The 16,429-nt window shown below is 38.6% G+C and overlaps 1 protein-coding gene and 1 pseudogene across 38 annotated transcripts in view; both read right to left on the bottom strand.

The window, feature by feature from the left end:
* Nrxn1 (neurexin 1) overlaps window positions 1-16,429 on the bottom strand; it is a 1,038,549-nt gene that overhangs the window by 726,068 nt on the left and 296,052 nt on the right. Inside the window, exons 1-2 of one of the 38 annotated variants that reach the window (XM_085832829.1) lie at window positions 9,843-9,916; window positions 7,402-7,575 (exon numbers count right to left, since the gene is read on the bottom strand). The exons of 36 other annotated variants lie outside the window; for them this stretch is intronic. In XM_085832829.1, the coding sequence (XP_085688955.1) occupies window positions 7,402-7,510 (109 nt within the window). In that variant the 5' untranslated portion in view covers window positions 7,511-7,575; window positions 9,843-9,916. Of the gene's footprint in view, window positions 1-7,401; window positions 7,576-9,842; window positions 9,917-16,429 lie in introns of those variants that run through there. One more of the 38 variants, XM_085832832.1, reaches the window with a different exon arrangement.
* Window positions 12,639-13,857, bottom strand: LOC110284086 (alpha-enolase pseudogene; annotated as a pseudogene).

The following is a 16,429-nucleotide window of genomic DNA, read 5'->3' as shown; positions in this document are numbered from 1 at the left end:
TCTGAATTGTGTTATTGAAGGTAATTCACCTGCCATTTACATGCTGGGAAGAACCTCTTCAACAGACAATACACCCTTGTTCTGGAAACTATCTCTGGTAGTCACCAATGGGGCTTAGTTTAGCTAAATGTCAAAAAGAAGAAACGCAGAATCTCTCAGTTTGCCTATTATATATACTATATTATATTCTCTCTGGACCACTACAGAGTATTTCTGTTGCTCCTCTTATAAATTCATACATTCATCTTTATTTTATGAGACACCTCCCTCACAAAGCACATGTATACAGAAGCACAGTCCTCACAGAGAGAACTGTATGGATATTATTCTTCTTTGACTGCTTCTTGATTTTGATGCTTGTCAGTAACACTCAGCACCCCCATAAGATATAATTAAAAGTCTAAACTTTCAATGGTTTCCTTTTTGGATATGATTCAGGGTTTTCAATTAATATCAAACTGACATAAAAAGAGTATTTTTTACCCCAAATGTACTCTTCTAGCTTTTGAACATTGTGAATAAACATTAAAAAGTATGAAAATCAAATTGACTAACATTTATGGTATATATACTCAATACTTTGTAGTTGAATGAGCATGTAGAGCTAAGATGATAAACATCTAGCATGAATTTTTTTTTTATTTTTATCTCTGCTAGGATTGAAACAGAAAAATCTTCGTTTGGTTTTTTTTTACTTCTTGATGCATTTTTGAAGTATCCAAACCCAAATTTTTATCACATACTAACTTTCCTAGTATTTGCAACAATAGCCAACATGGTAAATTACAAGGAAGTGCAGAAAATCATTGACATCCCATGCGTACGAGGAATCTTTAACTGCAGAGATGATGCACAGGGATGGTGAGGTGATGAGGCAGATGACAGGAAACAAACAAACAAAACTAATGTAAAACAGAAACCTCCACATATAGAAGGCATTGCCTCAACCATCCAACAAGGCAAGTACCAGCTTCTACAGAGGAACATGTAAACAGTGTTGGAATTCCTTTTTAAAAGCAATGACCATCCCTCCAGAGAGACTGGTTAGGCCTTGGGACTCCCAGCTTACAGTCATCGGTGTGATTTTGAAACTACTGAGCCTCACTTATTGCAGATCAGTGTCTCCCAAATGCAAGCATAAGAAATAAATGTAGCAGTGTTGGGGGTTGGAGGTCTTTTGGAGCTTATTAACATAATGAAACTTTACAAATGAATGGACTAATGGTACTATAGAAAAGGTAGAAAACAGGAATGGGGGAAGGCTCAGACAGTAAAATCTTTACATTTCAGAAAATGTACTATTTTTTAAAAATCCCATTTAAACAAGAGTTTGAACAAAAGTTGTGGGAGGGGGTCAATTCTATCAAATGTATTAAACATAACAACTTCTTTGGTCAAGCTGTCCTTTACAAAAGTCAATTGATGGTACATCCTGAGAAACCCCAGTCTCTCAGCATGTCAAAAGTCTCTGTCTAATGGAGGCTAAGCTAGGTTTTCTGTGTCCTCAAATAGCTTTCCTTGGCTTTTACAAGACATTCAAATATATCATCTCCTTTGATAGTTCTAACAGTACTAATAAATTACACAGAATAGATGACATCACAGCAGGATTTCCATTTTGTGCCTTAGTTCAGAACCATTATTATCTTATGCCTTGAACTATCAGAAGCAAAATCTAACTGAACTGTTTGCTACCCTGTAAACTTGCTTTGTATCCCTGTATAACCTCTTGACTCCAGCTTTCATCCCAGGAGTCCAGCCTACCAGCAAAAGATGATATTAATAAGGTACCTGGATAAAATATCTTGACAGTATTTTCCTCTGGGAAAATGTAAAATTACAGAAAAATTATACCCCAATTATTCAAATTTAAATATTTCATTTCATGAAGATTATATCTTTTACATATTTTGTTTTCAATTTTAAAAGTGTAGTTTCATGCCTTTGTTGCTGAATACTTGATAGTTATGTTGAAATTAAAGTATTATGGTCATAGTGGCTAACCTATCCTTTAAAACTATTTGGAAGCAAACTTGTTCTAATGAAATTTCTTTACATAGGACAATAGAATTTTACCAAAAACCTTGACTAGTATTGTCTTGTAGACTCAACAGAACCCAGAGCTAAGCTAAAGGGTCTCACAGTTTGCTTCTCTGTAGCTGTGATAAAACCACGACTAAAACCAGCTGAGGGAGAGAAGAACTTATTTTCTCTTCCAACTCTCAGGTCACAGTCCATCACTGAGAGAAGTCAGGGCAGGGCCTCAAGACAAGACTTAGAGGTAGAAACTGAAGCACAGGCCAAAGAAGACAGACGCCTCCTTGTTTGCTTTATGTGGCTTGTTGATCCCACTCTCATACATCACCCAGGACCAGCTGCCCTCCCACGATCATCATATAGGGCAATTTGAAGAAGGCAATTAATTCCTCAGGTGAGTATCTATCTCACAGTTGACCCCAGATTATGTCAAGTTGACAAAAATTTAACCAAATATACACAGACACTACATGTGACGGATTCTAGAACCAGCTATCTTGATCATGAATTAAAGTCAATTTAGAGAAAAGTAATCACTTTATACACATGTAATGTAAAATTTGTTAACTCTCTCTCTCTCTCTCTCTTTCTCTCTCTGTCTCTCTCTCTGTCTCTCTCTTGCTGTGTGTGTATTGAAAAGAACTTCACAAAGAAATGCAGAGGCTATTTTCTCAGTAATCAACAGTAGAATTAATCCAAACAAATAACAGTACATGAACACTTAAAAATAAGTTTGTTCTACTAAAGAACATTTTTATAACTAGATGTGTTCATAATTTAACCAAAATTAAGTGTGGTGATGCTTATGTCCTTCTTGTGAAAAGCATAAAAGAAATATAATGTAGTTATTATAACCCATAGATACATTTAAATGTGGCTTATTTTTATTACACCTTTACATCCTGAATAATGATAATCTAATTATCAAAGGATTAAGAAGAGAAGCAAGGTTTATAGTACCTAACAATAGGCATTTAGCTTTACTATATAAATTATGAGTAAGTTAGTGAAACATGTGACAGGGGAGATTTGATAAAGAGTGTGAGGATTGGCATCTGTCTTTCAGAGACTTCTGTAATCACTTCCAATGGCTAAATTAAATTTAGTCAAGGTTAACCAAGGCTATTCTATTATTGTGGATGGGTCCCTTGGCTACACAATTTTTACTTTAATCCTCCTGGAAATTGCAAGAAGTCAAATGAAACCTTTCACATACAGCCAGAGGGAAGAGGGAATGCACCATCATTCTATTCTCGCTCTACTTATTATGGAAAATTTGTCTTTTTCAGGGACATTGACTCCTAAGTAACCCTTTATAGACTCCAGAGCTCAGCAGCTTGCTTCATGACTCTCCGTCACTGAGACCATGGTAATTTTAATGATTATGATATGAGCTAAATTTCACTGTTAAATGTCAATTGGGCGTTGTAGGCTGCCTGTCCATTTCACTGCCTCTCAAACCAATACTGCCCTTCGGCAATCAAGTGGATGAACACATGTGCCAGTGGTGGAGCTTTCATACTCAACAAGGAACAACTGCTTTCTGCACATCACTGAGATATTATGACTCCATTAGAAAAAGCTGAAACATCCTATTAAATTTTAATGTAAGAATGACATAGAAAGAAATTATAACATTTCCAGAGAAATCTAGATGAAAATTTATATGTAGTGTATACTAAATATAGAAAATATTGCAAATAAACCACTCTCCTACTGAAAACAACAATCAACATATAATCAAAAATCTCTTCTATTCATAGTGTGAGACCACTTTTGTCCATTCAAAACACTAATTTTTTAACACTATATGAAAACATGGTATGTGTCTGTCATGTGATCACAATCAAGCATCAGTTGTTTTCTGATAGTTAAGGTTGGGTGAATACTCCATTCAGGTCATACCCATATTCACATCTATATTGAGGCATCTTCTAGTTTCACGAAGCTAAGCTGCAACGCTGGAAACCTCACTCTGTTTATTTCCATGTGATTATAATAAGAATGCCCCTCACAGGGTTGGTGCAGACATCCAATATGATATTGGATATAAGATGGTCTGCTAAGTAGAAACCATTGTTGAAACATGTTGCCACATGGATATGGAGAGCATGTGAAGGTGCTGTGTATTTTTGGAAATTAAATAAATCTACAAAGTTTATTTCCCCAAACCAATTTTACAGAAATATTCTAGATCTGTTCAGAGACTTTTTGCTACAGTTCTATTCATAATAAGTAGCCTCATTGGCACTTTTCTGTCTCATGCATTCTTGACTTTTGGTTTGGTTCACATGCCCACACCCCTGTCTTCTTCTAATGTCCATATGAAATAATATCCCTTCCTGTCTCTGTCCCTATTTGCAGGTGGAACATAACTGCTACTTCTATGATGCCCACCCCTGATCTGTAGGCTCTGTATTTCAGTCTCTTGTCTCACCCTGTCAGTGTGTGGAGTCTTATTGAGTTCTTGGTATGCCATTATTTGATATTTACTACACTCCCTTCCTTAGTTAGAATTACATTGTCAAATAATATTTTATACCTTATCTTTGCCACTGGACAGCAAGGTCATTCAGTTTGGCAACTTGATATGGATTTATTTTTAGTTCCACATAGATAGAGGGTGCCTACTAAACTGTCACCATCATCCCTCTGTTTTCATGGTGATTGACATAAGTGAAATAAATGAAAGTATCCTGACTGGTATAATAATAGAGATAAATATCTATTCTTTGTGACAGGAAGTGACTGTAAAAATAGTAGTACATTCCAGAGTTATCCTTTCTCTGTCATTTGCTTGGCATGTCATTACACTGTGCAGTGTGTAACAGAAAATCGATGAGAAAGAGCTATTTTATTTCTATTTATGTGTAAGTCTTCATGGGTATTCATATGTGTATGTTGCTACTTGTGGAAGCCAGAAGAGGATATTGCATGCCCCAGAGTTACAGGCCACTTGTGAGCATTTAAACCTGGGTGCTGCTCACTGAAATGTGTTCCTCTGAGTTCTGACTGCTGGACACTCTTTAAAGGTCAGAAGTGGTGGCATGTGCCTGTCACCTCAGGACTGGATGTGAGAGGGAGACAGAAGTGTCCTTAGGGCTTACTTCAGGTTCAGTGAGAACTCCTGGCTGTTAGCAATTTGTCTAAGCTACACCCCAGAGTTACCTGACTCACTATAACAGGAACTGCTTCCCCCTCCGCCCTCCCCCTGCTCTCTCTTGCTCTCTTGCCTGCTTGCTCCCCACTCTGTTCTCTCCTCTTTTCCTCCCTCTCCCCATAACCCTTCCCCCTCTCTCCATGTGCTCATGGCCAGCATCTACCCATCCACTCTCTCTGCCTTTCTCTGTCTCTACAATCCTCTCAACTCCCTTCCCCTGCCTTGAATAAACTCTATTCTATACTATATCTTCATGTGGTTGGTTTCTCATGTGAAAGGGATGGATTAGTTTGGGGCCTTGGATGCACCTCTGTTCCCCATACCTGACTATACATTCACCAAACATATTCATTCTCTCCTTTTCTTTTAGAAAAACACAACACTGTCTCAAAGACCAAAAGTAAAGAAAAGAAAAGAAAAGAAAAGAAAAGAAAAGAAAAGAAAAGAAAGAAAAGAAAAGAAAAAAATAAACCAATAAGATAAAGTCAATACTAGCTGATATAAATATCTGGCTTCCACAAGTGCATATGTGGACATAACTTTCAACATACTAATTTGCATTGCATTGATATGTATTGCTTTGAAATATATGAGAAATCATTGAGTAACTGTATTTGTTTGTTTGTTTGTTTGTTTTACTTTCTATTAAAAACTCTTACGAATGCTGGGCATGTGGCACATACCTTAACCCCAGCACCTGGGAAGCAGGGGCAGATATATCTCTGAGTTTCAAGCCAGCCAGAGCTATAAAGTAAGACCTTGTCTCAGTAAACAAACAAATCAACAAACATCGAAAATTCTAGGAATGCTTACATTAAACACTAGTCATTTATTAAAAGACTGAAAAGAAGGCTTAATATGTTGGCATTCCCTACTCTGAATATGCTATATTTTGTCAGCACCTATAGAAACATATCTTGTTTTTAAAATTTCTTGGTCTGATTTCTGTTCTAGTTAGAAGATAGCATGCATATTTACAACACATTCAGTAAATGACAGTAAATTATCTTTCTGAGAGGTTGAATAATTATTTAGAACTGATAACCTCTTATATGTTCTATAATTGATATGTGTGTGTTTAGGGTGTGGGGTCTTAAAGAAGTGGCCTATACATGCCTGTAGAGAGCTAGTACAGAGACAGAGGTGGAGTCATCCTCACCTTCTACCTTGCTTTAGATTAGGGTCCCTTGTTTTTCAATGCTGTGCATGACAGGCTATCTTGTCTGTGAGCTTCCAGGAATGCTCCTGCCTCTGTCTTCCATCTCACTGTGCACACTGGGATTACAGATGTGCTTTACCTTGCCCAGCTTTTACATGGGTTCTGGAAGTTTGGACACAGATCCTCATAATGTTTGACAAGAGCTTTATTCATGAGATACCTGTACAGATCCACATGTCTTTCTCAACGTAGTCCCTCTTTGTAATTTCAGCTACATGTCAGCTATACTTAAAAGGTTGAGTTGCAATCATCCAGGAAACTTGAACATTTTGCCTGTTTTTAATCATCTGTAAGTAAACCAAACACCCATGAGCCCTAAGGGGCTTATCAACTGTGTCAGTGTCTCTGTTGTGTCATGCTATTGTTGGTATAGGGAAGAAAGGAACAGGGAACAGTAGCTGGTCCAAATGTTCCTATTCTTAGTCCATGAAAAGACTTTAGTGTTCTTTTATAAGAGTAAGCTTTCCAGAGGCCAAAGGTCCACGCATAGGCACAACATGGTAGTGTGCATTTATAAAGCATCTTTCCTAGTCTCTGTAGGATCTCCAGTGAATTCAAAGATTTCCTGTTTCCATGATTAAGGCTTTCTACAGGCAAAGTTTGTAACAATGCAGCAAACACTAAGGCAGATGCTTTTCCTTAAGGTTTCCTCTACTTCAGGCCATTGAGGAGGTAGGTTCAGGGTTTTTGGAAAATTCCACCAGACCCCTTCCATCCTGGAAGAGAAAGATCATATAGCACATAGGCACCCCTCCCTTCCAGAAGGGAAAGTATAACTACATTCCTCAGACCACAGGTCGGAGACTGGGGGTGACTGACCATTGGCCACCTCGGGATGGGGGAAGCCCAGAGCATTGGTCACCTACAGACAAGGAAAGTCCTTTCCACCTTATTCCCTAAAGACTAATCAGTTTAAAAGTCACATTGTTCTGCCAATCACATTGTGTCTAATGGCTACTGCTCTGAAAACTGTATAAAAACTCACCGAACCAGCTGTGCTTGGCCATTCTCTCTCTCCTTCCTGTGCAGGATGACCTCAGCATGCTGGAACAATAAAATTCCTCTTGCTTTTGCATCAATTCCCTGCTTCTCATTGTTCACTTGGGCGGGGGGTCTCCTATAAGTTAAGGCTCTCTGGAGTCTTACATCACCACTGAAACTGGAACAAGGTAGTGAGATGAATGTCTGCCAGTGCCTCTCTGCAGCACAAGGCTTTCATTCTTGCAGATTTTAGGAATGATAATTCAGTTGCAATCTTGAGTCTCTTTAATATAGCTTTAACCCTATTATGTGGATGACTTAGAAAACAAGTAAAACACAACAGAGAGTACATGCATGTACATGAGAGGATATAAGTCACTCATTCATTCATTTGCTATTCATTCAAAACCCCTACTAAGCATCAACTATAGAACAGGCACCACTCTTGCTAGTTAGGATGGTAACAGTGGCTGGGTGTGGTGGCACACTCTTTTAATCCCAGCACTAGGGAGGCAGAGGCAGGCAGATTTCTGAGTTTGAGGCCAGCCTGGTCTACAAAGTGAGTTCCAGGACAGCCAGGGCTATACAGAAAAACCCTGTGTCGAAAAACAAAAACAAACAAACAAACAAACAAACAAACAGAAGCTCAGTAGGATGGTAACAGTCATAACCTCAGAACCTCATGGAGAGTGCATTTGATAGTCAGACTCTGTAGTGCAAGCCACTGAGATTTACATAGTTTGATTTCCTTCACTGTCACTACTTAGCCAATTGTAAAATTTGTGGCCATGAAAGAGAATGAGTAACTATGTCTTTTAAGGGACTCCCCAAGGGAGCCTGGTCTCCAACAAAACAATTCCTCCTGTATTTATTTTGTTGTTGTTTAATAACCTCTAGCATGTACAACAGTTACAAAACTCTGCAATTTTGTATTTCTTGCTCATAAAAAAGTGAAAATGTTGGCTCATGTTTATAGCCTCTTTAAATGCAAATTAAGTAAAATTCAGACAATAATTTTAAAAAGCTGACTAATTGCAATCAATAGCAAACTTAGAAAAGTATCGCAGTACTTTAAACCATGTGAAGTGAAGCAGTGATGGGCAGGTCAGGGCACAGTTCACAGAAAAAAAATCACTACACTGATTACAGCCATTGTGAGGGGTTGTCAGAAACAGCTAGCAAATTACAGAGGGAAGGATCCACAGAGCCTCTCCTGGAAATCACTACTATTATCATGGAGTTAACTGGGTAATATTTTTCAGCACAGGAGCCAAATGCATTTTAAAAAAAAACATAATAAGTAGGAGGTACACAGAGAAAAATGTACTTCTTAAGTCAGCTGACGAGGTCATTTTATTCAGTGAAAGAAGTAAACCCAAACCACGTGTGTCAGAGTATGAAAGTGCTCTTACGTTCTGCTGCTCCTCTCTCTCCATTCCCTTCCTCCCTCTCTCTCCACAAGCTCATGGCCAGCTTCTACTTCTCTACTCTCTCCCTGCCTCTCTCTGCCTCTACTACCCTCTTGACTCCCCTCCCCATGCCCTGAATAAAAACTCTATTCTATACTTTAAAAAAAAAGTACGAAAGCACTCTGCATTGAATGACAGAATTTTTAGCTAATCTTCATTCAACTTTTCCTCCAGGGAAGTGGAAAGAATAAGAAATCTCAGAAAATGCCTCATGTACGTGGAAAACTTGATTAATATTAAAGGTGATAGCCCCCACAAAATTTGAATTAATTGTGTTTAGATTATTTAGTATTTTCATTAAAGAATATGTAGTTGATTACAGAATAGAATTGGTTTCTAATGGCTTCTGATTGACATAAGCCAGTGTCAGATTAAAGATATTTTAACTGTTGGATCCAGTAGCATCTTTGCTGTGGGAGACCCAGGGCATAGTTTCTCTCTCTTTGGTGAGGGGAGTCTTGTCCATAACCGAAACTCTGTTTCTTAAGGATTCTCTCTTCACTGTCTACATATTTAGCTAATACCTCTTTGTTAGAATTTTTTGTTCTTTTTGCTAAAATAATCACTCAAAATTTATATTTATATTGTGATTCATGTTTTCCAAAGCATTTTTATATTTATGCTATTTAAACTTTCAAATGCTTACTTACATTAGACAGAGTGAGGACCAAGTTCCCCAGACTTCAGTTTCTATAGTAGTGGAATAATAGAAATCACATCTAACTCTTCTGCAAGAATTGTGATAACCATCATGCAATTTAACAGATCTTAATTATTTACTAATATGTAGCATTATTTTCATTGGACTACATCTGTTAATGCCTTCAAACCTCATAGAAGCCTTGCAAAATAAGTTAATTTTCCTATTTCATGGTGGATAAAGCTGAGGCACCAAAAACAAACAAACAAACAAAAAAAAAACCAAAAAGTAATATAGCAGGCTTACACAAACATTATCTTTCAAATAATGACTTACATCAGGCATCGTGGTACTTCCTCTGACAGTAAGCACATTTCCACATTGACACACAGCTTCAATAAAACTCCCATTTCCACACCATAACTGAAAGAAATTGACGGATACAATCCGATGCAAAAATCTATCAATTCTAAATAAGTGCTTGATCAAGTGTTAATCTGAACATGTGAGGATAGTGAACACCAATCCAAACTATCACGGCAAAATTAATTAAAGTTTGCAAGTAATTAAAGCAAGCTTTTTATTTGTGTACATGGACTTCCTCCACCTAAGGGGGGTTTTAAGATGTCAGCATTGGACCTGGGCAAGAGAAGGGTTTTACAGCTCTGGGCTTCCAAAGAGGGGGTTTGGCAGGCAAATAAGCAGGGTTACAGGAGAAGCATAGCAAAGTAGCCATAACAAGGTAGTAATGTCAACCTTGTGAAACAAAGGTTGCAGGGTTGTTACAAGAACTTTTTTGAAACAAAGGCATGATTGCCATTTCCCCCGAAAGGTAGTATAGAACCATTTGTAGTTAAGGTTACAGGGAGGGGCACAGTCCAATCCTTAAGAAACAGAGATTTAATCATAAACAAGGAAGAAGCCACTTGTGTTTACTATAAGATGCCTTTAAAGCAGGCTGGCTCATCACATGTACTCAAAGAAAATTGAGTGCATAAGACTGAGTCCTAATTTCTCAGTATACTACATGATAGCAGTGGTCATTGCCAATGTAAAAGTTATTAGAGTATAGCTAAAAAGTCTGAGTAAGTTTATAGTAAAAAGTCTAAGCAACTTAAAAAAGTTTAAACACTATTTGGAGCTCATGGGATTAGACAAGATTAGAAAAAGAAAGTTAACATTTAGAAACTTGCTATTCACAAAACGCAAGTATTTTTTCATCAAGTATTTGTAACCTCTGAAATATTACTGATGTATTATTATATCATTCTACACATTCACACAAACACATAAAGTCCCACATAATTAAAATTGGCTTTTACTTTAAGAACACTTTACTAGATATTGAGCATATGTACCTATCTATTACTATTGAAAGAAATAACAAAATCTAACCTAGAAAGTGATTTTCAAACACAAGAGAAAAATATTGATTAGCATAATAAGAAAATGAAAGTATTTCTGAAATGCTCTAAAGATTTCAGTTGACTAAGGTGATTTATATTTTTAATTAAATCTACTGTCAAGGTAATATAAGTGAAGATAATAACCCCGTAGTCAGAGGAAATAAAGCTGGCATTCCATGAATCAAGAGAGCAGAAATAGGCATTAGATAGAAGGAGGTAGGCAGGGGTGGTGTGAGAATATTGAATGGTAGTGCTATTCCTATCCCATTAATTATAATTAAGTATTAATCTGAATTATTGTCAGTGCAGTGTTAATCCCCAGTGTTGCATTTTATGTTACAAATAAGTTACTCTTATCATAACCATAGTTTCAATATGTTGAAAAATTATCACAACATACAAAAATTGAATCCATGCCTATTTAAATATTCCCTAAAGTTGAAAGGCTGATCACAATTTGGTTATTCTTCGAAGTTAGAATGTTACAAATTTAGAACCAAGTTGTGGTAGTCTCCTTCATGGCCATTTACAGTCTCTCTCTGTGTCGGACCTAATATCTTTTCAACCTTCAGATAAAAATTTGGAATGTATTCATACACCATTTGCTTCTACCAACCCCAAAGCTAAAAGTATTTGATAATAGCTGTAACACACACTTCTGTGTGTGGGCAACCGCCTGCATGGTGTTCCTTCCACTTATTAGGGAATTGTCTTGATTGTTGCTGATGATGTGACATGACTGTGAATACTTCATGTAACTGCTTCTGTATTGAAACTCATAGTTGAGAGCAACCTGACTCTGTGTCCCATGGCACTGCTCTGTGACATAGAACAAATGCTCTCTTAGTCCCTCTGAGATGAGCATCATTTTGCTTCCACACATACTTTTGTTGTTGGGATCAGTTCTTTGCACATATCTCCCTTAAATTTATTGCAATAATCAGACAGCTCAACAACATTCACCTGTGATGAAAAGTTTCCAGTCAGAGGTGTTGACACATTGGTAGAGTATAACTGAGTATATACTCAGGTTGAAGTGACATGTTGGGGCAGACTGCTTCACTTTGCTTTATATAATACGTGCCTGACAGAATTCTTTTATATTAAAGAAAGCCTAAAATCTGTGCTTACAAATGAAACAACTGAGTGTCATTTCTGTCAGTCAGCATACCTGTCCAACCCAATGATTCAAGTACTGAAAGCCCATAATCAGTTCCATCTGTGCTTGAAGATTGCTAAGAATCACATTCAAAAACTTCCTTTGCAAATGTGAACTGCCAACCAAGTATTAAATTGCCCCATCTTGTTGATGGAGAAAACTCAACAACTCCTGTAGTGTATACATGTCCAATTTAATAACCTGTGGCTGCTTCCCTTCTATATTTCTTTCTTTTTAGGGGCTGGGGGTTGTACTGCTTTTATTTTGTATGGAAACCACTGGAGGAGGGGTCTTGAGGGTGGCCACCCTAGGTATTATACTGAAGTTCTGAGGGCTCCAGACACTAACTGGGAAGTCAGGTGACAGAAACAATGATTCAGACCAATTATATGATTACAAAGCTGGGGTCTCAAGCAATGCTTCAGGTGATCAGGTGTGACTTTGGACACCTAAGGAAGCAGTGACATAGGAGGGACAAGCACTGGACTGCTCTTGAGCATCCTTGGTGACATCAGGAACAGAGAAGACCTCAGCAGCTGGTGGCTTGAGGGATCTCCAGTCCATATTTTACTTGGCCAGGGGACTCCTGAAGGACCTGCCAGCAAACCTGGCTTTGCTGCTAGCTCTTCTTCAATTCTACAGATCTGATTGTACTTGATCAGGCAATTGGCATCAGTCTTGATCTGCCCAGTGCAGAGTCCCATTCCCCTCAACCAGGTCAATGATAAAAGTATCCTCAGTCTCCCTAGATCAATGGGACACCATGATGCCCCAGCCATTGGGCTGGGCAAACTTACATGCCTGCATACACTCAGTCACAGAGCTGATCTAGTTTACTTCGAGCAGGAGGCAGTTACAGAACTTCTTTCCCACATCCTTTGCAATCCATTTAGGATTGGTTACTGTGAGATCATCCTCTACCACCAGGATGCCTGCACTAGCTGAGAACTTCTGCCAAGCTTCCCAGTCATCCTGGTCAAAGGAGTCTTCAGTCACCACCACTGCATACTTCTAGATGAAGGACTTGTACAGGTCAGCCTGCTGGAGTCATCTGGAGACTTGAAGTCCAGGTCATACTTGCCAAACTTGTAGAACTGTAGAGGCAGCTACATCCATGCCGATGATAACCTGCTTAGTGTAGCTGGCCTTTGCAATTGCAGTCTTCAGCAGCTCCAGGCTTCTTTGTTTTCCAGGATGTTAGATGGAAAAATCTCCCTTCATTATCCATATTGATGAGTCCTTCCTCCACTTCTCCTTGATGACATTCTACAGGTTGTAGTAAACCTCTGCTCCATAGCTTCTCAGAAACAGGATACCTCTACAGTCAGAGTCATGCTCTTGCAAGACCAGTTGCCTGTATGAGTAATGCCATTGATCACATTGAAAGCCGAGACCAGCAGAATGACTTCAGGGTTGCCAGCTAAGTCAGCAATGTGAGGGTAAAGGGGTTCCCCGCTTTCCACAGGACCAGATTTGCAGACAGCCAGAGCCACTCTGGCTCAGGATGGCATTTGCACCAAATTTAGATTCATCCTGAGCACCACCCATCTCAATCATCAGTTGGTCAATTTTCTCTTGTTCCACTACATTCTGTTTCTTGCTAACCAGAGCAAGTGCAATAGTGTTATTGATGTGCTCAACAACCTTTGAGACATCCTTATTCATGAAGTGTGGGTTCTAGGACCTCATAGATGCCAGTGGACGCACTGCTGGGCACTGAAGCTCAGAAGAGATCTTTTGTGACGCAGAATTCTACTTTACAGTGGGATTCCTACAGGAGTCAAATATTTCTCTGGTGTGGATGGTTTTGATTTTTTAAAAGATTATTTATTTTATGTAGATTATGTATTTTATGTATGAGTACATTGTTGTTATCTTCAGGCACACCAGAAGAGGGCACCAGATCCCATTACTGTGAGCCACCATGTGGTGAACTCAGGACCTCTGGAAGAGCAGTCAGTGCTCTTAACCAGTGAGCCATCTCTCCAGCTCTCTGGCATGGATCTCGAGAATAAGCATGGTGAACTTCTGGTTGCAGGAATGCTGAGAAGGATAGCCTTCTATATTTCTTTGACACAATGTTTAGGCAACAGTGTACTTTAATACATCAGCACATTGCTCTTCTTGAGTATTTTCCCTGCTTTTGAATATCCCTGTTAGATTACGACAATTGCTACTTTTACAAGTAAAGCATCCCCTAGCCATGGTTGCTATTGCTTGGGAGAGCAACACTACTTATCCACTGCATTCTATGCTCATACAATAAAACCAGTGTCTATCAATGAGCAAAATGATATTTTATTAAAATGTAGGATAGTATGTTTGAGAAAAAAAATAGAGCTAGTCTGCTTACTGAACTCTCCTTTGCTCTGACCCAAAGTTTCTGAGTGCACATGTTATAACAGTTTACTTCACACGCTGTGCTGGAAGTACTCATTATCCATCAATTTTAGAAGGATCTAATATGCTTGTGTGAAAACTGGCCTTTCTAGCATTCACAGAATAAAATTATTTCACTGCTAATCTTATGCACATTTCCCAACTAGATAGAATATGGTCTTGATACTATAGTGACCTTTAAATTATTACTCTTTCAAACTGTATTTTAGAAATATTCTTATTTATTATTTCTATATTTGTAATAATACTTTTACTAGTTTGATCATTCCCCTTTTCTTCTAAATCCTCTGAGAGACTGATGGGCTGTGTAACTGAATGCTTACTCTGAGAACCAAGCCAACCATTTCATGTTTCTTTAGGACTTTCACTGTAGTCATCACTATGCTACACATTTTCAGAACGTATATCATCTGATGCACATAACATATAAGTTTGTGTAAAATCACCATTCTCATTTCATGGATGAAAAGTTAAAATATACAATTTAGGCCTTCTGGTTGGCACCAGCCCTGGGCCACCTTGGGTGAGAATTCAGTGGACAGTCCCCACGGTCACCAAAGAACTTCCCACACAGCAGGCGCCCTAATATACCCAGGATCTAGGATCACTGGTGAGTTGAATGCAACATCTATTCCAAAATAATCATGAGTGGCTTGTGACAGCAGGAGCAAGGACACACAGGAGCCCATCCTGACCATCAGCTTGGGTTCCTTCTGGTCAGTGCTGGTCTACCTTGGTTTCAAACACAGCAGACAGCCCCATGGTCCCTAGTGGAGGTACCACTTCCAGGCACTGTAACAAGCTCAGGATCTTAGGATTCCAGAATCCCAGGATCCCAGGAGCTTGGTCACACCATGATCTCAGGGTCTCAGAGGAAGCTTGACTACCAAGAACTCTGACACACCCAGAATCTCAGGTTCACAGGATCCCAGAATCACCAGGTTACAGAAGAAGCTAGACTCTGAGGAGTTCTGAATCAACTGGGGTTACAGGAAGGACAGGCTCCAATCAGATATATTGAGGGCAGTGAGTACTTGAGATAATCAGATGGCAGGAGGCAAGCTAAGAACAGAAGCAACAGAAACCAAGGTTACTTGGCATCATCAGTACCAAACTCTCCTACCATAGCAAGTCCTGGGTACACCATCATACCACAGAAGCAAGATATGGATTTAAGTCACTTCTCATGATGATGATGGAGGACTATAAGAAGGAAATAAATAAACCCTTTAAAGAAATACAGGAGAACACATCCAATCAGGTGAAAAAATTGAATAGAACCATCCATGATCTAAAAATGGGAGTAGAAACAATAAAGAAACGACAAAGGGAGACCACTCTGGAAATAGAAAAACTAGGAAAGAAGTCAGGAGCCATTGATACAAGCATAACCAACAGAATACAAAAGATAGAAAAGAGAATTGCAGGTGCATAAGACATCATAGGAAACATTGACACAACAATGAAAGAAAATGTGAAATGCAAAAAAACCCTAACCCAAAACATCCAGGAAATCCAGGACACAATGAGAAGACCAAACTTAAGGATAATATGTGTATACGAGAAGGAAGATTTCCAACTTAAAGGGCCAGGAAATATCTTCACCAAAATTATAGAAGAAAACTTCCCCAACCTAAAGAAAGAGATGACCATGAACATACAAGAGCTCCAAGTACTTTGGACCAGAAAAGAAATTCCTCCTGACATATCATCAAAACACCAAATGCACAAAACAAAGAAAGAATATTAAAAGCGGTAAGGGAAAAAGGTCAAGTAACATATAATGGCAGACCTATCAGAATTACACCTGACTTCTCCCCAGAGACTATGAAAGACTGATGATCCTGGGCAGATGTCATATAGACCCTAAGAGAACCCAAGTGCCAGCCTAGGCTATTATACCCAGCAAAACTCTCAATTAACATAGATGGAGAAACCAAGGTATTCCATGACAAAAC

This window comes from Mus caroli, unplaced genomic scaffold (genome assembly GCF_978045245.1).
Source record: "Mus caroli unplaced genomic scaffold, Mus_caroli_1 scaffold_18, whole genome shotgun sequence".
In the NCBI taxonomy this organism is placed as follows: Eukaryota; Metazoa; Chordata; class Mammalia; order Rodentia; family Muridae; genus Mus; species Mus caroli.
Note: the sequence above shows the minus strand (reverse complement) of the source record. Positions and strands in the feature narration are given on the sequence as shown.